The sequence below is a fragment of the Myxocyprinus asiaticus genome, chromosome 36 (genome assembly GCF_019703515.2).
Source record: "Myxocyprinus asiaticus isolate MX2 ecotype Aquarium Trade chromosome 36, UBuf_Myxa_2, whole genome shotgun sequence".
Taxonomy (NCBI): Eukaryota; Metazoa; Chordata; class Actinopteri; order Cypriniformes; family Catostomidae; genus Myxocyprinus; species Myxocyprinus asiaticus.
Window position 1 is genome coordinate 17874722 of NC_059379.1, and position 27773 is coordinate 17902494.

Here is a 27773-nt window from a genome sequence, read left to right on the forward strand (position 1 = left end):
TAAGACCCCATAGGAAAATCCAGAGGGAACCAATGGCAAATTCTCTTCTGAGTTTGTGGACTACAAGCTGAACAGCTCTATATTTGTAGTAAAAAAAATAACAAAATTTGTCACCCTGCATGTTATTTAAAGTGAACTAGTGAAGGTAAAAGTGTTTAAAAATGGTGAAAAACTTCAAAGGAAATCAAAGGAAATGGTGACCAGTCGAAGCAACATTAATTAATGCTAACCTAAAATCTTGGTGTTGATGATAAAAAGCTCTTTATATTTTTTTATATTTTAAACAAACAATGTTTAAGTCTCTGCTGTCACAGCTTCAACATGTCAACTCCGTCATGCCATTATAATAATTTCTGTTAGAATTGTGGGATATATTTTGCCATTTTAGTTTAGGTTACAGAGGCAGCTTCAACTGAGAAAAAAACAAAATTGCTCCAGTACGCAACACATGGTTAAGATGGAAAAACATTCAATTTTCAGAATAGCGTAAAAACAGAAAAATTATAAAATGTATTTTATCACTTAACTCCTTTACTAAACAACATTATTAGATAATTAAAGACTTCAGGCTCTTGTTGGATTGATCAAATTAAAATAGCTTTTTGGTGTGTTTGACGGAGTTGACGCAAATTACAGTAAGATATAAGTTATGAAGTGAATAAATGTAAATTTTTAGGAAAAAAAGAAAAGAAAACGTTTTTATAAAAACCTGTTTCCTTTAATGCAGTGGCATAGCCAAGGGTGGGCCGGGGTGGGCCAAATTAGACCCACACCCGCCCAGAATATTAGGGATTGTTCAAATATATATCTAAAACAGTTTAAAAAATGCATAAATTCTGATTTCTGAAAGTGTGCAAGGACTGTTTAAATTTGCCGCTTCTCTGCTGTTAAGGGAAATAATTTTTTTTTTTTAAATTTAAAAAATTTTACAATTGGCCGAAAATTTGGCCCATCCACTTTAATTGAGGCCCACCCAAAAGTAATTTTCTGGCCCTTCCTTACTTACACGGTTTGTTAGCTGACACCTTTGTCTGCAAATATATCCATTTCAAATTGATTTTAGTATTGAAAAATAAAAACTTGTTTTGTCCCTTATCTCAAAAATCAGTGGTTTACTATTAGCTTAAGTTACTGTATATCACTCATGTACCATGATCTCAACCATTCAATATTCAGTTTTTACAATAAATGCTTTACTCAGAAAGTTCTAAAATGTGTAGAAGAGTGCAGAGTAGGAACAGCTCTGTTTATTTAACTCTGTACAGGTCCTCTCTGAAAATCTCTTGCTCTTCACTGCTCTATATTTAGACCTAAAAAGTATCTACAAGAGAAGTATCTCCCTCACCATCAGCCCTGCATGGTTTGCCCCTGAGCTCTCTGTTGCATACTAAAGTAAACCACCTCCCAAACCCTCCACCCCCCAAAATTTGCTGTCCCAAACACTACTAGGATTTCACTCTTCCTGGGATGTAGAAGAGAGCAGTAGTTGGTGGAATCCTGGTCAACCACAAGGAATTGGATTTACCTGAAAATAATCCTCCTAAGAATCTTAATTTTCCTTTTTTATAAAATCCGATTCAATTTTGTTTTTGAAACAGGGATTCTTTGGTCTCAGGTAAGAGGGAATATTGTGCTGTTTGAGTGTTCTGATTGCATAGGCAAAATGCAGGTAATAAAAATGTTATGAGCTCTTAATCTGTGCAGGCTGGACTGACTGGTAAGAGTATCTCAAGGTGATTTATTATTGTTGCAAATTATAAAAATACATGTTGGTCTTGGACAGAGCTGCCTTCTGCTACATATATTAAATCAAATAAATTAGATCAAATAATCTTTGATGCAGCATTGGATTCTTCCCATACATTAATAAAAATAAACAAAAAATATGAAACACTCCAACACTCTCCTGTTTAAATTCATTGAGGACAATAATAATTTAACTATAGGCCTAATTAATGGAATTCTTTGTTAAATTAAAATAAAAAAATTATGTTTGTTTGTTTTTGCTCATTGTCCCTTTGAAAAGGTGAACATTTTATTAAAGGCCCTCAGAAATGTGTTTAAAATGAGGTCCCTATGTTCAGTCTCACCATCGCGATGCTTCAGCAGGACATCTGAGGAATTCGCTGACCTGTTGCAGACGGTGGATTTATTTAGTGTGCGAAAACAGAAATACCCCGCTTTGCAACAAGAGACCGGTGTCTCACACATACACACATAGTTTTCTTGTTTGAAAAAAAAGTTTTTTTCCTGTTGACAACTTAAATTTAACTGGTCATATATTCAGTCACAAAAAACATGAAATTATGTTTTGCATAAAGAAAATGAAGCCAACATTTTGGACCATTAAAATTTGCTTTGTGATATAAATTTATGGACACTTAAGCACTATTTACCCACCAATTCTCATTACTGTAATAATGTTTTACTTTTAAAATTTTCATTGTTTTTAGAAATAAGTTTCATTACTATGAGGTATAATTACTTTACAATTTAAATAAAGGGTATATATATATATATATATATATATATATATATATATATATATATATATATATATATATATATATATATAATGTTTTTTACATTGTGATGATGAGAATATAATAATGACCTTTTTTCTTTTCTTTCTGCGTTGCGGTACTGAGGATTGGGGGATAAAATGTGCACCTAATTGTCGTTAAAATAATATTACAACGTTCTTTTCTTCTATTTTTCTATTTTATTTTATTTTGGAGTAAAATATAACTATGACATTTTCTTAACATGTTTCATGAAAATCACACTATTAACAAACAAGCCATACACAAATGGCAAAGAGCTATATATAATGCCTTTTAATGTGTATGTGTATTTTATATATGTGTATTTCAAATACCAGTGTTAAAATCACTGATCAGATTGAATGTGCTCCCCCAGATCGCAGTGATGCCTGTCTCTGGAACACCTGCTCCAACCAACAAGAGGAAGAAGCCTTCTAAAATCATCACAGACTTCTCAAACATTTCACAAGATGGTCAGTGGTGTCATTTCTGTATGTTAATGCACAAACACACAATGAGTGCATACACACAATCAGAACGTCTCTTTTGATTCCCTGTTATGACTGGACGAGTGTTCTAAATGTCACACATAATTACCAAATGCCTTGCTGGTGTTCTCTGTCAACTTAGTACAACTCAGTGCCAGCCATATTAAATAGTCCCTAGGTTCTCACTAACTTTCTTTGGGTACAAATCCCCACTCAGCAGGAGCACTTTATTTATTGGCATGTTGAAGTAGAACATATACGTATATAGTGTACAAACCTGTCATAACCACACAGTTATTGCAGCAACCTAGAGAAAATGGAAGAACTGTTCATTTTTAAACCCACTTTAATGTATGGCTGGGCCTCAGTTTCTATCTAAGAATATTCACAGTTTGAATTTTTTTTTAATGAACTGTCATTAGATTCGATGAAATGTCAAATTTAAACTAGATCTGCACGTTATAATATTCTTGTTTGTGCTGGAGTCACAGGCTACCACTTCTCACAGTGTGTGAAGCCCTTGCAATGTAATTACCCTCCTAGCTTTGATGAAAATGCTTTCTATGAAAACCAGTGTAATGAGTGGTTAGCCTAAGCAGTATGCAGCTGACCAGTAATTCTGCTATAAAAAGCAATATCTCAAAGACATTGTCAAACTGTGCTCTCCTCTAATGAGCAGCTCAGTGATTAGGTGGTGTGTGTGTGTGTGTGTGTGTGTGTGTGTGTGTGTGTGTGTGTGTGAAGGCTGCTTAGTCCTACTAGATTCATCCATCTCATATGCCTGGCAGAGTGCTTATAACGGACAGTCTGTTTACAGAACAACATTCCAGCTAGCAATTCAGAGACAATTAAATTAACAGCTAAATTATTGCCAATAAGAAGAGCTGTTAAATAGAGATCTCAAGCAGTTTTATTTTGTAAAACTATTGCAGTTCAGTCTGTTTCTGCAGCTTGTCACACATACTGTATGCACAGATTCTGACAGACACAGGTTCAGTGTGATTCATGCTCATATTATGATTTTTCACTGAGAACAAGATCATTCTCATGGTTATTAACCTACTATAGAAACTTAATTTCATTTTATGAAACCCAGGCATCTGTAAACAAGTACTGGAGGTTTGCCCTGTATAGCTAACAGGTGAGGACACATAATCTATGATACGGTGATGTGCACATTGCATTGTTCTTTATACCCCCTAAGGCCCCAAAAACACACACATACACAGACACACTGCTGAAGCAGGGCCAAGATCTGATTTACAAAGTAATACAAGCAGTGCTCAGCACAGCATCCTTCGTTCTGGTTAACAGCTGACATTACACTGGAAAAGGAATATAATTAAACTAAATGTGTGCAGGGCTTCTATCCTTTAAAATGCATAAAATCATTTTCATATGATACATCTCAAAAATACACATGCTTTCATGTTGGAATTCTGTAAGACACTAGGGAAATGTTTATAGTGCTGTCAGTTTTATCTACATTTTGTGGTCATTTAATGAGTTGAAATGGTTGATTGTAGTCTTGTTTTATGGGTGTGACAGTAGTCATCAATCTTCCTTTTTCCTTCCTTATCGCTGATCTTGACCAGACCAGGAAGATGAAGAGGCTGAAGCCACTGAACTGAACCTGGGGACCAAAATCAAGGCCCCTAAAGATGTGATGTTGGAGGAGCTGTCCCTCATGAAAAACAAGGGCTCCAAAATGTTTAAGATGAGACAGCAAAGGGTGGAGAAATTCATTGTCAGTGATGAAAACCTGGTCAGCAATAGCATTGATAAATAAAGATTTATAGTGCGATTACTTGGAACATGGATGGTTTAAGTAGAGGATTATGTATGGTCAGCCAGTCACTATTGCAAAAATAAACTCTGAAGGGGCTGTATTGAGTTTATACATTTTTATTTTTTTGTGATAATGACTGGCTGATTGTACATTATCATGCTCATTACATGGCTACTTATATTTTATGCTACTTAAGAATGTTCATGCTGCCCTCTTCCATAAAGTGGATGGGGGCAATCTAAAAAAGGACTAAAAACAAACAAAAAAGCATCATAAAAGTAGTCCATATGACTTGTGCACTATATTACAAGTTACAGGTATGATAGATTTCTATAAAAATAAAGTCATTATTCACTGGAAATATTGCTTGACAGCTGTTGTCACTTTTATTATTTCATTTTAACTTTTATTATTTGAAAAAGAGCAACTTGAACATTCTTCTTTACATTTTGGTGCACTGAAAGGAAAAAATCATTATAAGTTTTAAAAGACATGGACGTAGATTGTTTGGCTAAGATTGACCAATCAGAATAATGTATTCCATTGAATTGTATTTGGTAATCACAGAACACTGTGGCTCAGTTCAGAATGGAATTCTACTATTCTTACTACTTCTTCATATCATGTCAGAAATAATAAGAGTAGTATGGATGTATGCCACTCTGAACTCAGCCTATATACAATACTCTATTAGTAATGTCAAGCATACTAAACAAACAAGGATTATCTACTGTTTATCTCTCATACTTTTGTAGCAAAACCTCCAAAACCTGGCTCCTTCTCTGGGTTGCGAGATGACAACTCCACTTGCTCCATCTCCCAAACCAGAGCCACCTCAAGGTAAATCTCACCTTTGACAAGTTTATAACACATGTGAAATTAATTTACAGCCTAGGAAGTGCATTTGTCAGACCTATAAAATGATTAAGCTGCAATCATGCATTTTTTTTTTATTTTTTTATTTTTTTTTTTTTACTATTTTTGAATCCTTTCTATGGCAGAGGAAGTAAATGCTGAGGCGGAGAAGGAAAAGAGAAGGCCTGAGTATGTTAAAACATATGTATCACCATGGGAACGTGCTATGAAAGATGATGAAGCACTTAAAAAAACCATGAAGTTGAAAATGCCAGGGCCTCATGTTTACATGGAACTTCCCAAGTACAAGAGTTTTAACAGGTACTAATATCACATCATTATTTAAAGGTGCTGTAAGCAGTTTTTTAATGGCACACATAAAATGTCTCTAACACCAGACAGATATCACTGAATTAGGTATCCTGAAATATCATATCTGTCTCTGTGACTGCCATCAGATTCTTTTTTCCCAAATAATAGCTATACTTTTTAATAGTTGCTTTTCATCGGAGTATCGTGATAGCTCATCTACATGTTTTTATGTCCACAAGAACGGCTCTACCCTTTGGAGGATTTGACAAGGCCTCTCGCCTCGTGACCTTTGAGCCCCCAGAGGTCAAAGTGACCGCTGAAGAGCCACAACCAGTGCCTGTGTTGCAGGACAACCTTTGTTGTCGACCTTCTTTCAATCGCACTCCAATCGGCTGGACATGCAGTGAGGAGAACAGCCACATCCACATGGAGCTCGATAACTTCCCCTTTGACGGCGAGACTGATGACCTCTGAGAAATCTGCCCATCTTTTGCTGAACAACACAGACATGTACATACTCAATAATATACATGCTGTGCGCATACATATGCACATACAAAAACTAGCAAACACCTTATGCACTCACACCTACCTGTACACCTGGCAGAGAAATAACTATGACTTATTAGTATTTGCATGAGAATGGAATGACCATGAGAAAAAGTACCCCTCCCTGCCTTAAACCGTTTGCATTTTCCTTCCATTTTTGTGTGTGCTGTTTGCTGTTTTCTCATGTGGAAACCCTTCAGCGCATGTTATGCTTAGCTGATTCATATGCCAGAATACATTATGTCTAATTTACTGCAATGACCTCTTCATGTCATTTTATATGACATGTACTATATATATTTAAAAAAGCTAAAACTATCTCAACCTGGCGGTACAATAAAACTGTATCCTTAAATAGACTATGATCTGATTTTTCATACAAAGAAGCCAAATGAACAAAATATGTACTCTGTTAAAGAGGTTATGACATGAGGAATCAAATTTCCTTGAACATTTGACAAATAAAAGGTCATTGTACAATAAAAATATACTGTAATTTTCAGAACTCAAAGTTCCTCTTCACTGCAAAAACAGCATTTGTTGAAACCAAGCTTTCAAATCGACACGTTGTCTTTATCCTCCGCGTGGTGATGTCACTCTGTGGTTATGTGATTTCTGGTTGTTGGTGTAGAAAGTGGAGGCCCATGGATACAAAAACGGAGGTGAGTGGATATAGTGACACCCGAGACGGAGAGATGCAGCGCTGTGTTTTGCAGTTGTATAGAGACGGTTCCACCTCTAAAAAACTAAATTGTGCCCAAGACAAAAAATTGTAAAAATGGCAATTGTGAGTGGGGCGGGAATGGGGCCCCTAGCTCCGCCCCTGTGTGGGTGATAAACAGATAAATATTTAAGTCCTTTTTTACTATAAATTCTCCTCCCTGCCCAATAGGTGCACGAAAAATGCGAATTGGCGGAGTCGTATTCATAACCTTTATACTGCCATTATGTGCTATTGGAGATTCAAAATGTTGGTACCTATTCAATTGTATTGTATGGAACTACAGAGCTGAAATATTCTTCTAAAAATCTTTGTTTGTGTTCAGCAGAAGAAAGAAAGCCATACACATCTGTAATGGCAAGAGGGTGAGTAAATGATGAGAGAATTTTCATTTTGATAATAATAAATAACAATATGTTTTATTTCTATAGCGCCTTTCTAAAACTACTCAAGGTTGCTTTACAAAACAAGAAAGGAAGAATCAGCAAAATACAATGATAAATCAAATACTCATAAATCATAGGGTACAATTTTTCTGGTCACAAAGTGAATCAAGATTCAAGAAATACATTTTACACCTGGGTTAAAAGGCTCCCACACTTGGGGTAAATGGCCCCCAAGGGGGTTATATTGATAATGTGTAGATACCGGGGCAATAGTTATAGGGCACAATTTGTCAACTTAGGCAAGTACTTTTGAAACAGCAAGATGCTTTTTTTGAGTAACAAATTAAGATACTGCTTACTAAAATAACCACTTCAGAAAAGGGTGCATAATTTCTTGTTCATTTCAATCAAATTTGACATTTCATTACATCTCAAGTATTCTATAAACAAATTAATCTCCGTAGTGGTCGGATAAGTCAAAGCCCTCTTTGAAAATGTTTCATAACAAATCTATTCCCCGCACTTAAGAAAAACAATGTGTTTAATGGGTGCCTTTAGCCCCAAATACTATCCTTTCACTTATTGGACAGTTATTGATAAAAAAAATATTATATATATATATATATATATAATCACCTTGAACAAAATAGAAAATGACAAATTAGTATTTTGTTTTAAAATAAATATAAATTTCCAGAATATTCATTAACCACGTAAATTTACAACATTAAAAAATAATAATTAAATATTAGATCAAATCCTCAAAATCAAGCTTTAGACATTACACGCAATAATCTCATGGATGAGGACATTTTTGCAGTTCATAGTGTCAAACAAATGTTTAGGAAAGTCCTGTGGTAGTTTTTGATGCTATTTAGTGTTTTGGAAGAAAATAAAATTAAAGGAGCCTTTAGCCCCTTACACCCTATAGACAAAACAAATACAGATGCAATACGAAAAAACAAAACAAAACTCAAAACAAAACAAAGATGACAAAAGTAAGGATGGTAAAGTAAGCATTAACCTCAATGGCTGTAGTAGTAAAGTTTCTTTTTGGTGAACTATACCTTTAAGGTTGATAACCTCCTTTTAAAGATACGTTGATGAAATATTTTTCTTCGAGTGCAAGTCAGTCATCAGCTCTCAATTGTGCATTTAGGCCATACTGTTTGGTTTTTACCTGGATGCAGGATTTGCGCTTTTTTTCTATAATCCAAATTCGATTACGTAATTGCACTCTCACTTACAGTGTGTACTAGCTCCACCAGATGGCACCAAGAAGATTGTCAACCTGAGGAAAGAACAGGGGAAGGTCGTTATCGCGATAACTTTATTCAAAGTGAACCGCGTTATCGCGAGATCTTCATGCATTGGCTGCGGCGCTGGATGGCGCTGGTGGAAATTTGGGAGCGTGAGGTTGAGATTCCGCCTGTGTTCAACTGAGCTTGGACAGGACGCGAGACTGACTGCATCTTTGCGCGCGAGCAGTAAGGTGAGTAAGCACTCTTTAAACTTGATTAATGAAGGCTTCGTCAAGCGAAATCGGATGTACAAATTAAATAAACAGTAAGCATCCCATCCACTACAAGTGTAACTTGAATTCCAGCAAGCTTGCTTTCCAGATGTGATGTCGTTGTGTGATGTGAAATTAACGTGAGCGCGTGCGGATGCGTCTTACTGCCTGCCTGAAGTCAAGGATGCTCTGAGCTTGGACCATTTATATGCTCTGCAAAACATTATGCACATCTTTACAGGTAGAAGGTCGCTGTGAATTTATAGCTAAAGTTGCATTTGACATGGTTATACTCAGCATCTTTATTATTATTATTTTTTTTTAACGTTTATAACCATTAGTTCTGATCGCACATGTAGTGCTTCCTGTTCTAGTTCTTGCCTTTTTTAAAAGAGTTGTTCAGGCATTAAGATTAAGTTAGATTTTTACATTAGGCTAATTTAGATTAGACATATCGATTAAACTTAATTTACAATTTACATCACGCGCTGTATGCATGTCCAAAAATGCTGCACGTGCCTATTAGTTTTGCAACATCAACATCAGCTAGCACATGTTCCTTTTACAAATAAATGCACCAGTAAAAAAAAAAAAAAAGTTCATTTGTTTTGATTTATCAGTGTCTGTTGTGCTTTTTCCTTTTAATTTTGTCTTGGCTTAAATAAGGTACATAAATAAAACAAGATTAAAAGATTCCAGTGAATGCTGTTCTGTAAATGATAGATTAATATAATGTAGTATTGTAAATCTCATCACATAAAATGCTGATTATCAGAGCTTTCTTGGGTTTGAGTGCAGTGTCAGACAAAATGCAGTAAAAACCAGTAGGTCTTTAGAGTGCATGGGTATGATGCACACTGACTGGGGTCGAAATGTTTCAGTCCCACACACACACTCACATAACATGGCATTGTTAGATTTACCATGCACACAGGTTACAACAGATGCTCATTTCAGCAGTGAGATCAGCAGTGACATCTGATATCAGACTTAAAGCTGTTTTATTATGAGTGGACAGCAATTGCTGTTACTATTTTAGGATGAATAAACTATATTAATGTGGAATGATAAATGATTTAAGCAGTGCCCTTTGCATTTGTTTGCCAGTTACCGACATTAAACGAGTATGAATATGTCAGTGTCTGCCTTCCCTGAGAAGAGCTGCTCAGGCCCATTAGGAGGCCCCTGTGCTTTTATGCACTACATGAGTGGCCCTCATGGGGGTCATCAGTCAATGGTGTTCTGCACTCCACAGAGAGAAGTGCTGCGTCGTGTTGGTTAAAGCTTGGGAAAATGAAATGAGGGGCTCTCTGTGGCGGTGTAACCTTTCTGTCTGATTTCATCATGCGGCTCAGGTTGTAGTTCTTACACAATGTGATTGTAAAGCCGTTTTAAGTCCCCTCTCTGAGTGCGTCACTTTGAATGTTTACAGCTGGGGGTGGGGGTTTGGAAAAGATTGGATTTTTATCAGCTTGTGCGATTATATTTCTTCTCTGAGGCTGAGTAGAAATGCTGGGTGGTATTTGGCGTGGTTGTTAATGGGCAGAATTGTAGAGGTTGGTCATAGAGCTGCTTTTAGATTAGATGCTTCTTGTCCCTGGTAGCACTATCAGACTCAAGATTATAATGTGCTTGCTGCTTCAGTTTAAAAAGTGACCAGTGGAGCCATAGTCCCAGTCTTTTCTGCAGCACGTTTATCAACTGTGTTGCCCTAAAATGATCTCATAGTACTTCAGCAAATCATCAAATGTTTGGTAAGCAGAATACAAATGCGATCCTGTGGACTTGATGATGTATGCTAGTTTAAATAGTTAAATTACTTGTGAATTTTGAAATAAAACTTAATTCATATAAGTGGTTGCAGCACATACTGGTTTGATTTAGTCAATTCAAGGTTGTAATAATTTGCAGGAGATGCTCATTTTGAATGCAGTTGTCTTTCTTTATGTCTCTAGACAAGTGTAACAAAATCAAATTGACATGCACATCATTCTCATAGCCTTGTTTCATATGGCATAAAGTCAGTGTCAAACTGAGAAAAACAGCACTAAATGGACTGTAAAGAGTGAGAGAGTGAAAGTGAGGTGACACAGCATCTTGATCATAAGCACTCTCTGTCTCTCTCGGTTTTGCCTCCACTTGTCCTTGACATCTTGCATTTTCTCTTCCCTTGTCTGCTAATGACACATTGTCGCATGAAATGTTGGGCTGCTAGTGCAGCTAAATATCAAGCAATAGTTTGATGCTGTCAGTGCTTTATTTTATAGGATACATGAAAAATGGGAAAATGAACCATTCCAGGTGCTTTGCTATCAATCTCTGTGAATATTAGCCTACATGACATTTTATTTGATGTATAATCATCAGTCATTTATGCCAGTATGTTATTAATGTAGTAAGTGTTAAAGCTGAAACACTGATATTCAAAAAAATAATTAATTTAAATGCATTTTCATGCAGTCATAACATTAAATTGATAACATTATATACTGTATACAGTGGCCCCAAAATGTATTTGGAAACTAAGGCCACACTTAAACATTTATGAATTTCATTAAATTATAATATACACTACCGGTCAAAAGTTTTGAAACACTTACTCATTCTTTATTATAATTTTTTTCACATTTTAGAATAATAGTAAAGTCATCAAAACTATGGAATAACATCAATGGAACTATGGGAATTATGTTGTGACTAAACAAAATCCAAAATAAATCAAAACTGTATTATATTTTAGCAGCTTCAAAGTAGTCACCCTTTGCCTAAAATTTTCAGAAATGTACTCTTGACATTTTCTCAACCAACTTCTTGAGGTATCACCCTGGGATACTTTTTAAACAGTACTGAAGGAGTTACCATCTATATTGGGCACTTATTGGCTGCTTTTCTTTATTATTTGGTCCAAGTCATCAATTTAAAAAAAAATTGTTTTTTAAATTTTAGTTTTATAATGAAATAAATTAATATGGTGGCACAATTATATTTTTGTCTACAAACTAATTTCAAACATTTAAGCATACACCTTCAGATCAAAAGATTTTTAAGATCATGAGAAACATTTCGGTCAAGTGTTTCAAAACTTTTGACTGGTAGTGTATATAAAAATATAAAATATACAGTAATATATATAAATATACAGTAAATATAAAAAATTGCCATCTGCAACAAATGATGCTAGACCAGTGGTTCCCAAACTTTTTTAAACTATGGCCATCCCTCTATAGTGTTTTTTCCCCCCACGGCACCCCAACCAGTGAAAAATAAATAAATGAACAAATGTGCTATTGAAAACACTCAAAACATTAATATTAATAAAGTTTAATATTTATATTAACAAATTACTGTAAATAAAACAATGTAGCATTCAAGTATTTTTTTAAAATAAACAATGATTCAAGCCTTTAAAGTAATTATTCAAAAGCCAGTAATAAATTTGAGTATACAGTATACAGTAGTGCTTTAGGTTTTTCAATAACAGCAGCAATTAAACATAAAAAAAAATCGTAATATAAAAACATTTTAAAAGTAATCTAGTGCAAAATAAAACTACTTAAATTACTGACAATCTTTACAGTGTGAGTATTAGATATAATTATTACTGATTCAATGCAGTCAGAATTTGACTAAGAAGCCGAGCTTTCATTGAAATGTATTGGGCTTAGCTACTAAAGTTATGTTGTTAATATTGTTATTTGATTAATATTAAAAGTCTGTTAGGCTGCATTTACAATTCGGACAAATAAAATATTTTGAGATATACCATTTCCAGTTTGCTTAAACTCGCGTAATACATTAATGGCTGTGGTTACATTAAAGGGATAGTTCACCCGAAAATGAAAATTCTCTCATCATTTACTCACCCTCATGCCATCCCATATGTGTATGGCTTCATTTCTTCTGCAGAACACAAATTAAGATTTTTTAGAAGAATATGTCAGCTCTGTTGGTCCTCACAATGCAAGTGAATGGTGACCAGAATTCAGACGGTCCAAAAAGCACATAAAGGCAGCATAAAAGTCATTCATATGACTCCAGTGTCCAGGTTAAGTCCATGTCGATATTACAGGTGTGGGGGAGAAACAGATCAATATTTAAGTCCTTTTTTACTATAAGTCTCCACCTTTGATCAGACCCAACCAGTAGGTGGCTGAATGTGAAAGTGAAAGTGTAGATTTACAGTTAAAAAAAGGACTTAAATATTGATCTGTTTCTCACCCATACCCATCATATCACTTCAGAAGATATGGATTTAACCACTGGATTTCTTTTAAGCGGACTTTATGTCCTTTGTAGACTTCTGAGTTCTGGGGCCGGTTGCATAAGCATAACCATGACTGCGTCTATCAATTTTACAAGTTTGACTAACTAAAGACACCATAGAAAGCCTGTTGCATAAAACAAGCTCACAGTTATCTTTAGTAAGACTTAGCTAAAGGCCCTCTTTATGCATTGCATTTTGGGAAAAGTAAGACACCGAACAGCTTTAAAAAAATGGCCGACAGTGAATGCTCAATACAGTTTTCATTCGCTGAAAATATTTGCTTATTAGAGGAATACAATACTTCAAAATGTATTCTAATGAACAAATTTAGTGATTTTGACCCAAATAATAAAAAAACAAAACTGTTGTTACCATCGTAGAAGTCAAAGTCTTCTACAAAGTCTCAACTCAAGCCCCTTTCAGCCCTCAACTGAAGCCCCCATTTGCTCAGCTGACAGTTATTTTCCATGGCAACATAGAATGTAAACAAAAGTTAGCCTAGGGGTGCAAATGACTGAATAAATTAAGACCAACATTTTAGATGACTAAAACAGTTTTATGCAACCGGCCACTGGTCACCATTCACTTGCAATGTGAGGTGAAGAGATATTCTTCTAAAAATCAAAATCATTTGTCAGAAGAAAGAAAGTCATACACATCTGGGATGGCATGAGGGTGAGTAAATGATGAGAGAATTTTTATTTTTGGGTGAACTATCCCTTTAGTATCACGTCAAAATTGTGCAGATTCTTTTCTAAACCTTTTCTCAGAACTAACTTAACTTTTCATATACATTTTTGTGATTACTTTTAACTAACAGGTCACAAGGTCTTTTTTAGTATATTGAAATCAGTTCCTTTCCAGTACACATGTGTTCTAGCATCACTGTGCAATACGGTTCTGTTCATTAACTTTACTAAATGCATTCCTATATATTTACTGCACATTTTCATATTGAGAATCAATATATTTATCCAAAAGCTGAAAAATGTTGCTTTCAGAGGCTTTATATGGAGTTAGTAACTGCAGAGTGTAGGTGTTCATCACATTAACAATGGACACATATTACAAACGTTTAACAAACAAGAAAATGTCCAAATATTAATTTGTCTTAATTTTGCACATTTTTTATATATATATGTGTATATGTATATATATGTATATGTATATATGTATATGTATATATATACAGTATATGTGTATATGTATATATATATACACACAGTATATGTATATATGTACACTATATTGCCAAAAGTATTCGCTCATCTGCCTTTAGACGCATATGAACTTAAGTGACATCCCATTCTTAATCCATAGGGTTTAATATGACGTCGGCCCACCCTTTGCAGCTATAACAGCTTCAACTCTTCTGGGAAGGCTTTCCACAAGGTTTAGGAGTGTGTTTATGGGAATTTTTGACCATTCTTCCAGAAGCGCATTTGTGAGGTCAGACACTGATGTTGGACAAGAGGCCTGGCTCGCAGTCTTCGCTCTAATTCATCCCAAAGGTGCTCTGTCGAGTTGAGGTCAGGACTCTGTGCAGGCCAGTCAAGTTCTTCCACACCAAACTCGCTCATCCATGTCTTTATGGACCTTGCTTTGTGCACTGGTGCGCAGTCATGTTGGAACAGGAAGGGGCCATCCCCAAACTGTTCCCACAAAGTTGGGAGCATGGAATTGTCCAAAATCTCTTGGTATGCTGAAGCATTCAGAGTTCCTTTCACTGGAACTAAGTGGCCAAGCCCAGCTCCTGAAAAACAACCCCACACCATAATCCCCCTCCACCAAACTTCACAGTTGGCAGAATGCAGTCAGACAAGTACCGTTCTCCTGGCAACCGCCAAACCCAGACTCGTCCATCAGATTGCCAGATGGAGAAGCGTGATTCGTCACTCCAGAGAACGCGTCTCCACTGCTCTAGAGTCCAGTGGCGGCGTGCTTTACACCACTGCATCCGACGCTTTGCATTGCACTTGGTGATGTATGGCTTGGATGCAGCTGCTCGGCCATGGAAACCCATTCCATGAAGCTCTCTACGCACTGTTCTTGAGCTAATCTGAAGGCCACATGAACTTTGGAGGTCTGTAGCGATTGACTCTGCAGAAAGTTGGCGACCTCTGCGCACTATGCGCCTCGGCATCCGCTGACCCCGCTCTGTCATTTTACGTGGCCTACCACTTCGTGGCTGAGTTGCTGTCATTCCCAATCGCTTCCACTTTGTTATAATACCACTGACAGTTGACTGTGGAATATTTAGTAGCGAGGAAATTTCACGACTGGACTTGTTGCACAGGTGGCATCCTATCACAGTACCATTCTGGAATTCACTGAGCTCCTGAGAGCGGCCCATTCTTTCACAAATGTTTGTAGAAGCAGTCTGCATGCCTAGGTGCTTCATTTTATACACCTGTGGCCATGGAAGTGATTGGAACACCTGAATTCAATTATTTGGATGGGTGAGCGAATACTTTTGGCAATATAGTTATATGTATATATGTATGTATGTATATATACGTATATGTATATGTATATCTATCTATCTATCTATCTATCTATCTATCTATATATATGTATATATATATGTATATATGTACAGTATATGTATATATGTATATGTATATATGTACTGTATATATATATATATATATATATATATATATATATATATATATATATATATATATATGTATATATGCATCTTTTATTGTTTTTTTATGTGTGAAATAGTTTGAAAGTGTCCTTGAAAAAACATTTTAGGGGCCACTGTTTGTATGTGAGAACCTGTGTTTTTGTTGTTGTTTTTTTGCTGAATCTGACTAAAATTGTTTATGGTTAAATGTAAGCATGAAGCAGTTCTTCATTTTGAGAGTGTTATATATTTTCAGGAGGTGCCATTTCAGAAACAGTGGGAGCCACTGCTTCACAAGTGTCATGTAATTAAGAGCCGTGCCTGTAAGAGCTAAATTGCTTTAACACCATTAAAGTAATAGTGGTGTTCTCATAGTTTGTCTTGACACGCTTGCATTGCAGAGAATTGAGAAAGCATTATAGAAAGCGGGTAGAGTGAACTTGGGTCCTCTCCATTGTAGGCTGTGTCTATTTGGAGCTACACATAACCCACTTACTGGGAAACCATATTCCGCCTCCTGAAGGAGAGAGCAAGAGAGAATGTGAGAGAAAGTCAGAGATAAAGAGAGAAAGGAAGGGACAAGTTCAAAAATCTCACACAGAGCTGTGATGTGTAAGATCTGTTCTCCTCTGTCAGAGGCATCCTCATAGCACTCCTCATCTATCACTTGATGAGCCTGGGGTGGATCATGTTTGTACCACAGCAGTCTGGCTCATGCTTTTGGTTTGCACTGTGGCTTGGTTCGCGATTCACTATAGGAAACCAGAAATGGTGTGACTTGACCATATGTGGTTTGGATGCTGACTGTAAACCCCAGGAGCTTCAGCCTTTTGAATCCGCTGCAGAGAAAATTTAATGGGAATAAGAAATTTAATGTGTTTGGATCGGATTCCTCTTAATTATTCCACTTCCATTAACCTTACTTTTAACCTAAAATTCCATTAACCTACAATTCTATTATGATTCCATTAATAATTCTTTTAGTACTTCTGTAGAAGAAATATTTGGAAATAAGATGCTTTTCTTGTTGTATTTACTGCCATCAGCAGTCTGTTGCCTTATGAAGATTATTTCAAGAACAGCCATAACCACCATAGACAGTGAGGGGGAGATGTACCCCACACCCCCCTCCCTCAATATTCAGAACATTGTTCAATACATATTCATTTTCCAATCACAGATTCCTAAAACTATCTTTGGTCTAGGGCTGGTTGATATGCAAGAAATATGTTCATTAAATTTCTATAAAAGAATATTGCGATATCCGATTACATCGTCAACCCCCCTGCCCCAATTGCTGAGGGTGTATGTAATATTTTTGCTTTTGCTTCATTGATTATGCTTTTGAAAAATAAATGTATTTATTAAAACACAAAAAACACTTCAAACGAAACAAAAAAGCAATTAAAATAATTAAGTGGTCACATTTTTATTTTATTTAACTACCTCTCATTCCGTCACGCAAGTATCAGTATACAAAAACAGGTGGAAAATCACTTATACAAACTAAGTTCTGAATAAAATTATAAATGTAAACATAATAATAATGATAATTGAAATATTAATAAATTTTAGGTTCAAGGTGTTTTTGTATAATTTTATGATTTGTGAACCTGCAGAGTTGCATTCACAATGTATGTTAAGCTCGAACTGTTCCGTGTAAATAAATCAAACTTAACTCCGAGCACCTCCTGAGAATGTTTGAGGTCATTTGCAGCTTTCTCATAGATTACACTATTCTTGCAAACTGATAACTGAAATAAAGAAGATGCTGTAGAGCAGGGGTGTCAAACTAAGTTCCTGGAGGGCCACAGTCCAGCAGAGTTAAGCTCCAACCCTAATTAAACACACCTGAAGCAGCTAATCAGGGTCTTCAGGAGTGCTTGAAGATTACAAGGAGGCATTTTGGAGCAGGGCTGGAACTAAACTCTGCAGGGCTGCAACCCTCCAGGAACTGAGTTTGACACCCCTGCTGTAGTGTGAGAACTCTTTACATGCACGTGTTCCACGAGACTGGCTAGTGCTGCACGCCTCTGAACAAACAGCGAATCAGACATGCACATCGACGGCTTTTCTGTCGTCTGTTCTTAAAAATATAATAAAGTGTGTTTCTTCAAATGCTTGTCTTTGTATCTAAAAGCAGTTCATCGGGATATTTGCCAGATATCGTTGATATCTGATTACAACATCCTATCGCCCAGTCCTACTTTGGTTCCCCCTCCCCCCACAATATTTGGTTGCATACTTGTATTTCATTCATTCATTCATGTTTATAAAATACTACTTTACCACAAAAAACATCTTGGTTACTGTTGAAACCTCCATTCCCTGATGGAGGGAATGAGATGTTGTGTCGATGTAGTGACACTAGGGGTCGAATTTGGGAGCCCCAAACTCCTCTGATATTTGAGAAAAGGCCGATGAGAATTGGCGAGTGGTATTTGCATGCCACTCCCCCGGACATACGTGTATAAAAGGAGACGGCTTGCAGTCACTCATTCAGGTTTGTGCTGAGGAGCCGAGACAGATTCCCGGCCATTTCAGCGGGTAGTTCAATGTTGTGGCAGGAGGGACGCAACGTCTCGTTCCCTCCATCAGGGAACGGAGGTTACAAAAGTAACCAAGATGTTCCCTATCTGTCACTCACTCGACGTTGTTTCGATGTAGTGACACTAGGGGTCCCTATACAAAATGCCACAACCAGCTGAACTGTGTCACGTGGATCGGCGGTACAGGTGCAGGCAGGCTGTCACGTGCCTAATAAATAGTGCACACGGCCCCATCGTAACTTTCCCAACGTCCCACATAAGTTGCATAGTCCCTTGTACCCAAGGGAGGGGACAAGACATACTTACAATGGGAATAGGCCACACCAGCTGTTCTGACTTTTTCTCTCATTTTTTGAAAAAAATTAAAACTTCACTTAGCTGGGACCAAGATACATACACACCGGGGAAGGTGTTCTTTTTCCCCCACGGAGAAAAGACACCACAGAGACCACGTCCTGCCCGAAGGGGAGGTTAACATGTGGAGAATACATCACATGGACTTACCAACTGGGAAGTACCACACATGGAAAGGAGTCCCCACGGTAGGTCCTACCTGGAAGGGAGGAGCTCTACAATGCAGCAACTCGTGGCTGAGCAGAACTCTGCCCAAGGGAAGACACAGGTTTACCATCAGGGAAACCGTACCATGGAAAATACCTCATTTGGGATTACCGACGGGGAGCCACCACACATGGAGCACCTATCCCAAGTACAGGGGTTGACCTGACAGGGCATACTTCACAAGTACTGGGCCTGGCATAGAATATCTCCGTCAAATTCGCCTGCCGCAGGGTGCTGGGGGAGGAAAGACGTTCAGAGTTTGCCGGTCCCTGGAACTCACATGGACGAAAAAAGCACACGTTATCCCCTCAGGGAGGGGAAAGGCGCTAAGTGCAAGCGGTACACCCAGCCAGCTGCCCTCAACTTACCTGTTTGTACCCACTAACACACGGGACGAAACTGGCTCAATCTGGAGATTGTAAAATCTCGTGAAAGTATTAGGTGTCACCCAGCCCTCTGCTCTACAGATGTCTGTTAGGGAGGTGCCGTTTGTCCTAGGAGAATTCAACCTCCTGGCGCCTCTAAGGAACCTGATGATCAGGTCGTGCTTCCCCAAAGACTTACCGTCTACTGCGTCGTGATGTGCCGCTATGGTGGCCACATACACATTTAAGGTGGAGGGGGACAGCCATCCCTCCAACCTCTCCTGCAGTGGGAGGATTCCTGGGAAGCAAACAGGTCTACCTGCGCTTTACCAAATCGACTCCAAATCAGCTGGACCTCCTGGGGGTGGAGTCTCCTCTCTCCTCTGAGTGTTACTCATCATGACAGCGCGTCCACTGCGCGATTGAGTTTGCCTAGGATATGAGTGGCCCACAACGACTTCAGTCGCTGATGACTCCAAAGGAGGAGATGGCGGGAGAGTTGTGACATGCGACTTGAGCGTAAACTGCCTTGGCGATTTATGTAAGCAACTGTCGCCATGTTGTCCGTCCAGACTAGCACATGCTTGCCCTGGACAGCAGCCGAAACCTCTGCAGAGCCAGCAATACCTCCAGCAACTCGAGGCAATTGATATGCCAACGCAGTCGAGGTCCTGTCCAGGAGCCTGAAGCTGCTTACCTGTTGCAAACGGCGCCCCAGCCGGACTTGGATGCATCTGTTTTGACAACAACATGTTTGGACACTTCTAGGGGAACCCCTGCCTGTAGAAATGCAAGGTCCATCCAAGGGCTGAACGTGCGGCGGCAGACCGGCGTGATAGCCACGGCCATCTCGGGACTCGAGTCTGAAGCCAGTGCTGAAGTGGTCTCATGAGCCGCTGAGGATGCCATATGCCCCAGGAGCCTCTGAAATTGTTTCAGTGGGACCACCGTTTTTCCCCTGAATAACTTCAGGCAATTTAGCATTGACTGAGTGCGTTCGCTCTTGAGGTGCGCTGTCATAGTAACTGAGTCCAACTCCAACCCGAGAAAAGAGATGCTCTGTAGCCAGGAGAGCTTGCTGTTTTCCCAGTTGACCTGAAGCCCCAACCAGCTGAGGTGTCTTGAGCACCAGGTCCCTGTTCACACACAATAAATCTCGAGAGTGAGCTAGAATCAGTCGTCGAGATAGTTGAGGATGCAGATGCCCACTTCCCTTAGCAGGGCAAGGGCTGCCTCTGAGACTTTCGTAAAGACACGAGGTGACAGGGACAGACCGAAGGGGAGGACCTTGTACTGATATGCCTGACCCTCGAAGGCAAACTGAAGGAACGGTCTGTGTCCAGACATGAAAGTACGCATCCTTCAGGTCTACTGCCGCGAACCAATCTTGATGCCGGACGCATGATAGAATGCGCTTCTGCGTCAGCATTTTGAATGGGAGCTTGTGCAGGGCCCGATTCAGAGTTCGAAGGTCTAAGATTGGCCGCAACCCACCGCCTTCCTTCGGGACGATGAAGTAGGGGCTATAGAACCCCTTCTTCATCTAGGCTGGAGGGACAGGCTCTATCGCGTCCTTCTCTAGAAGTCCTTCTACAGCGATCTCCGCACGCAGAACAGCAGCGTCCTTGTCTACTACCGAGGTAAACCGGACACCATTGAACCTGGGTGGGCACCTGGCAAACTGAATCGCGTAGCCGAGTCGGATCGTCCTTGTCAGCCAGCACGATGGGTTGGAGAGTGCTAACCACACCTCCGAACTCCAAGCAAGGGGCACCAAGGGGACAGTCGCCTTTGACATACCTGTGGATGGGGGCTCACGGTAAGGTGGAGCAGGAACTGCCACATCGAGAGGGCTCATGTCCTGAACTCGTGGCTGCGCTGAAAGAAATGTTAGCGCACTTACCTCCCAGGACCAGTCTGGGACGGGAGAGGAGGCTGGGCGTCCTCGTGGCACGTCACGCAGCTGGGTGTGCGGAGGCGGAGGACCCGCAGCGCCTCTGCTGTGAGTGTTCGATGAACGGCTGTCGTGACAACGATGGCCGTAGGCACCGAGTGTGTGACCCAGAGAATAAGGAAACCGCTCTTTTTTGAAAATGGGGGTACTGCAGCCCTTGGGCGTGCAGTGAAACCGGGAACAAAAGATTCTCCTCCCGGCCCTCCACGGGGGATGGAGTGGTTTGTGTACCACCTCCTGGCTTGCAGCGAGTTTCCTCACCCCTGGGTCGGCCATCTCAGGGACGCTTCGAAGCCTTCCTGGGGTTTTTGGCGCTGGACCGAGGGATGGGGGGCATCAGCTTCCTGCAGGGGCTCTACGCCGGGGCCGAGTGGTTGGCTCGGGCTGTGGTGGAACCGGTGTTGCTACCGCAGGAGGACGCCCTTGGTGACGAGCAGACGGGGTGCGGGATCCCGGCAGCATGTAGGAAGAATCACGCCAAGGCAGTATGTGGTTGCAAGCCGTCTCCTTTTATACCCGTATGTCCGGGGGAGTGGCATGCAAATTCCACTCGCCAATTCTCATTGGCCTTTTCTCAAATATCAGGGGTGTTTGGGACTCCCAAGTTCGACCCCTAGTAGACACAATGTTGATTGAGTGACAGATAGGGAACTCGATGCAAATTTTTTAACTACACAGTTCAACCCATAACTACACGGATATCAGTCTCACAAGCCTTAAAGATGCAGTATGTAAGATTCAGAAACCCTTGTTATTAATGACAGCTGTGGCCGTTAAGTGAACTGCAGCCTGTTGCTCATGATCGCGCGCACACACTCCATAGGGACGCGAGCATCAACCAAAACAAAGAGACTGAACATGATTCACCGGCATCATGATGACAGATGAGGTAGCATAATTGAAATGACACGGTTATGATTGTTTTACTACAAACTTTGAGACTGTATAATTATATTTGACTCTTCAGTGCTGGAACAGGGCTAAAACAAAGCGTGGATATAGGTCTGACTATGCGAGACTGTAGTTTGAAGTAATCACTTTTCTTTGCATGATACATAGGCTATCGTATAAATGCAGTCAATGTCGGCGTTAGCTTGCTAGCCAGCTTTATCAAAAGCTGTTAGCTAAATTTGGTGGATGATGACAGTAGCTGTTTATAAAATAGAGTGTACATTATAAATATGTTGACACAATTCAGCATTGATGTGATTCTATCATAACTGTCATTTTGATATATCGATGCGCTATTATTTTATAATAATAGAATGTATATATTTTCTATATAACCGTTACGTTACACTAATGAATAGAGCTTTTTGCATTATCTTGAACATTGTCTAGCATTCATTTCATGTGTTATTGTAGTTTACTTTGCTGAATAATTACAGAATAACATTGACATTAACCTGACATTTAGTATAAAGAGAAGATCGTTGAAATTATTTGAAAGTTACGAAGCAAGGTAGCTTGCAGTTCGTCAGCATTAGCAGGCAAGGTCAAGTTAGCTAAAATTACACAGATCAATCCTTATGGCACTATATTTCACATGCTTTGCAGTTATGTAAGTTTACCTGTCCAATAAGAAGAATGCCAATTCTGGGTCGGTTCTGATCCCCAAAACCGAACGTAGGTCCCTTCAGGAATCAAATGTCCTGCCGATGTTCACGCTAGTTTTCGCTCGACCACGATCACGTTGCCGCTTAGCCAGACAGGATTCAGTAAATGTTTATTTTTTATTTTTGGCTTACTCTGAGTTTGTGTAGGAGTCGGTGTTGTGCTGGAAGCTGGCCGTTTGCTGGATTCCATCTCTTAAGATAGCATTACCTAGTGTTGCAGACTGTCTGTTGACACTGTTAAATAGCGGAAGCACTGAGGCAAAGCTCTCGGAAGTGCGCAAAACGTCACATCCTTTGGATTTTCCCAGCAAAAACATGAAAATCAGTCTACAGGCTTTAATAGGCAACCTATGAAGTCCGGGAAGGGCTCATTTTTTTAAGTTGCGTTACAAGCCGTTCACACATTGGCAAAAAAAAAGGCGAATATTATATGAAAATTTTTACATATTGCACCTTTAAGTACACAACACTAACAATTCATCATTCATTTTGTCAGACAAAAATAATGACTTGCGTTTTAGTAAGTGAGAGTAAGTTTAATGCAGTAACCGCTCACTAATAAAACCAGTAGTGGTAGTGTTGTCATGATACCAAAACTGTAATAGTCGATACCGAAACCAGTGATATTTCATGGTTCTCGAGACCAATTTCAATACCACAGCAAATAAAATGCTAATATGGTAATATGCTATTGAACACACTCCTTTAGCCTATGTAAAGTTACATTTAAATGTAAATAATAAATGTAAAGAAATACATGTTTCCTTCAAATGTTTCTCAAATAAGTGTGTATTGCTTAAGTGTTTTTAAGTAGAGCCTTACTAAAATCTTTTTTTTTTTAACCAAATCCTGTTTTCCATTCTATTTTTATTTTTTATGTGTCTTACATGACACTTTCCATGTCTTAAAGTTTTATTTAATTTCATAATCAAAATGGTGTCTAATCAAATTAATTCTTAAACTTTTTATAAGTGAAAAAGAACAATTTCTTTAAAAAACTTTTAACAAGTGAAAATAGGACAGTTACATTTCAACACACCATTGCTTTTTTAACAAACTTTTATTCAGTACAACAGCACTGTTCTCAATGTCTGTTGAGTTGCCAGTGTGTGAGCAGTCGGCATCACACATTCATTAAAGCGAACAGCTCATGCAGACTAAGACTGCAGTCTTTCGCGGTTTAAAAATCACACTAGGACATTTTGTGATTTTTTTTTTTTTTTTTTTTTTTTTTAAATTTGATTAATTGTCCATTTCAGTGTAAAAGAAGTAACAGAGCACATGCTCTGAGCATTTGTAAGCAGTCGTGTGTCAGTCAGACTGTACTGTGGAACCGAATTAAGTCGGTTTTCTGTACTACTGGTACTGCAGAAACACTGGTATCGTGACATCTTTTTTATTTTAGTATCGACTTGGTACCGAAGAACCGGTACTTTTGACATCACTACGCAATGGTGACGCTGAAAAGTAGTGCAGCAAACATTGTACAAGTATTTTATTACATTGTTCCATCTATACTGGCAGAAGATGTTTAAGAATCATTAACAGAACCAAAAGTCATAAAAATCATTCAGTTCTCAGTAAAAAAAAAAAAAAAAAAAAAAAGGTTCCCAGAGAGAATCTGGTCTTCGTTTGAGGCTTCTTAATACATCGGGCGTGTTTTTCCAGTGAGTCAAACAGAGATGGAGGGAGCCTTTTGAGAGGTGGTGTTGAATGTGTCATTCTGCTGAAGGAGTAGATGCCACCTGCTGAGTCTGCCTTTCTAACGACACTCTCACCGTCACTGCGTTGACATGGTAACCTGTGTCTCAGCAGCGGGTGTGACCTTGCCGATCCATCCATATTCTTTTTTCCCATGAGAGGATGCTGGAAGCATGCAAACACTCATGCTCGCTGCAGGTGAGGTATGGCCAAAATGGCTGCTAACATCAGCTCAAGGCAGTGTATGATGTTGTATCTAAGTTTCTGAACCACAAGGCTCCTGATTTATTGTTGGATTAGACCAAAGTCAGGTAAAATGCCATAATTAAAGCTGTAATCTATTTTTTTTTGAGTGCTGCATAAAATCAGACACTTTTTGTCTTTATGTGTGCTGGTTTGCTGACATCAGGTTGGCCAAGGCCTATATATATATTACTATTGCATAATATATCATTTACAATAATATATAATCTAAATATAATACTAATAAATAATAATAATAAAAAAGAATAAAATATAATTTTTATGAGATAATTTTTTATGAAGAAATTAGAACAGAAATATCTGATGTAAAAGTAAAAGTGAACAACAGTAAAGTTGACCAAAAAGAGAGACATTTTAACTATTTAGAAATATTTTGATATTGATTTTTTTTCATGTCATTCAATGAAATCATATATCCCTATTTTATTATTTGATTTATATATTTGAAGTTAAATATGTCAAAATGACTTCTTAAGGTGTATGCACACATGCACCTTTATAAATATGACAATTTATATGACAATTAATTGGGAAAGTCCTAAAAGAGACAATTAATCGTCCTTGCCATAAAACAGACAATTAATCGTCATAATCGCAATTATTTGTTTGACAATTAATCATCAGCCAAATTTCATTACTGTGACAGCCCTAGGTTGGATGATATGTTTTTAGAGAGTGGGGTTTTGGAGAAAGGGCATGTGGTTGAAGCGACTGGGGGTGGTCTAATTCAGTGACAAAGTCTAACAGAAGTTTCCAAAACGTCTGAGATATCTTAAAACAACTTTAATTTGACACAAGGAATTTGATGCTGTGAGGAACTCTGTACAATATGTCATACTGTTTTAGGGGACCTCTAATTTTCCCAAACCATGTTTTCCAGAGCTTTTTGTCCACTGAGAATTTGTGGAAACAGTACTTTCTACATATTTTCTAGGCTGAATGATTATCACTCAGTTATGCGACAGTACGACATATGGAATGGTCTGTACTTCCATCCCTTTACAGCCCCGTTTTCGTTTAAAGTACATTATCATCTAATCTAATCAAGGTTTCTAATACAATTGGGCTGTTGCCTTTGAAGACCAGACTCTTGCACAGAATAAACTGAGATGTCCTTCTGGCTAAGATTAACTCTTATCCCGTAATGTTAAATCCTTTTTAACAAAACTGATTTGTCAGAATGTGCTAAGTCAGCTCATGATTCATCAGTTTGATCAGGCATTCATAAAGAATGTAGGACTGAAGAACATCTGAAGTCACTGGAGACTGAGGAATCACTTGTGCTTCCTGCTGTGCATGTCACTGGAGTTATGTGTGAACTGTGAAGTAAACTGTCTTAATTTCTCCCCTTATGCTGTTATTAAGCGGGATCAGAGAGCAGTCGGCTGTTCACCGGTGTGCTTTTCGGCAATTAGTCTGTTTCTCTCCATCTCTTTCGCTGTGGTGAATGCACTTCTTCGTGTGCTGGATGGTGGGCTCTCCTGTGAAGCCATTTAGGGTCAGTGCTCATGTAACTGGGTACACATTGCTCAATTTGGCGGTGTCTCGCTAATGGGCCAAACGCAGGAAGAGAGGAAAATTACTCAGAGACAACATTTGCACTTTAATTTTTTTCTCTCATTCCATGCATGGGTAGAGTTTTGATTCTGTACAGGTGGGATGTATGAACTCGCAGAAATGAAAAACATATTGACAGGATCACTTTAAACAAAATCAATTTGTGTAATATGACAAGAAAATGAGCAATGTGGCAGATAGGCCTGTGAGTGTAGGAAAAAATGAAGCCGATATGATTTCCCTGTTTAAATGTCACAAGCTACAGAGAAGGGAGCTTCATTTGGATGCTGCTTAGGCACAGTTCCATAAAAAAAAAAAAAAAAATATATATATATATATATATATATATATATATATATATATATATATATATATATATATATATATATATATTTGTGTGTGTGTGTGTATGTGTATATATATATATATATATATATATATATATATATATATATATATACAGTTGTGCTCAAAAGTTTGCATACTCTAGTAGAATATGTGAAATTTTGGCATTGATTTAGAAAATATGACTGATCATGCAATTTGCAAAAGGTCTTTTATTTAAGGATAGTGATCATTTATTATCACATAGTTGTTTGGCTCCTTTTTAAATCATAATGGTAACAGAAATCACCCAAATGGCCCTGATCAAAAGTTTACATACCCTTGAATGTTTGGCCTTGTTACAGACACACAAGTTCACACAAAGGTTTAAATGGCAATTAAAGGTTAATTTCCCACACCTGTGGCTTTTTAAATTGCAATTAATGTCTGTGTATAATTAGTCAATGAGTTTGTTAGCTCTCACATGGATGCATTGAGCAGGCTAGATACTGAGCCATGGGGAGCAGAAAAGAACTGTCAGAAGACCTGCGTAACAAGGTAATGGAACTTTTATAAAGATTTATTTAAAGAAGCCTTGAAAATGCCAGTCAGTACTGTTCAATCACTTATTAAGAAGTGGAAAATTCTGGGATCTGTTGATACCAAGCCAAGGTCAGGTAGACCAAGAAAGATTTTAGCCACAACTGCCAGAAGAATTGTTCAGGATACAAAGAAAAACTCACAGGTAACCCCAGGAGAAATGCAGGCTGCTCTGGAAAAAGACGGTGTGGTACATCAGTTGTTGACTGGGAGTCAGTAACGGGCGATCC

General features: G+C 38.4%; 2 protein-coding genes across 2 annotated transcripts in view; both read left to right on the top strand.

Annotated features, from left to right (window-relative positions):
* Nucleotides 1–1444: 1444 nt before the first annotated feature.
* Nucleotides 1445–6897, top strand: LOC127427275 (myozenin-1-like). The gene is made up of 6 exons (XM_051674772.1): nt 1445–1615; nt 2920–3016; nt 4627–4796; nt 5576–5660; nt 5822–5996; nt 6227–6897. Exons 2-6 carry the CDS (start codon nt 2929–2931, stop codon nt 6459–6461), a joined length of 753 nt encoding a protein of 250 aa, XP_051530732.1. The 5' UTR covers nt 1445–1615; nt 2920–2928; the 3' UTR covers nt 6462–6897.
* A 2183-nt stretch (nt 6898–9080) lies between these two features.
* LOC127427257 (inactive ubiquitin carboxyl-terminal hydrolase 54-like) overlaps nt 9081–27773 on the top strand; it is a 200622-nt gene continuing 181929 nt past the window's right edge. The window contains exon 1 of the mRNA XM_051674737.1: nt 9081–9135. The gene's annotated coding sequence lies outside the window, so the exon portion shown is untranslated. The remainder of the gene's footprint in view (nt 9136–27773) is intronic.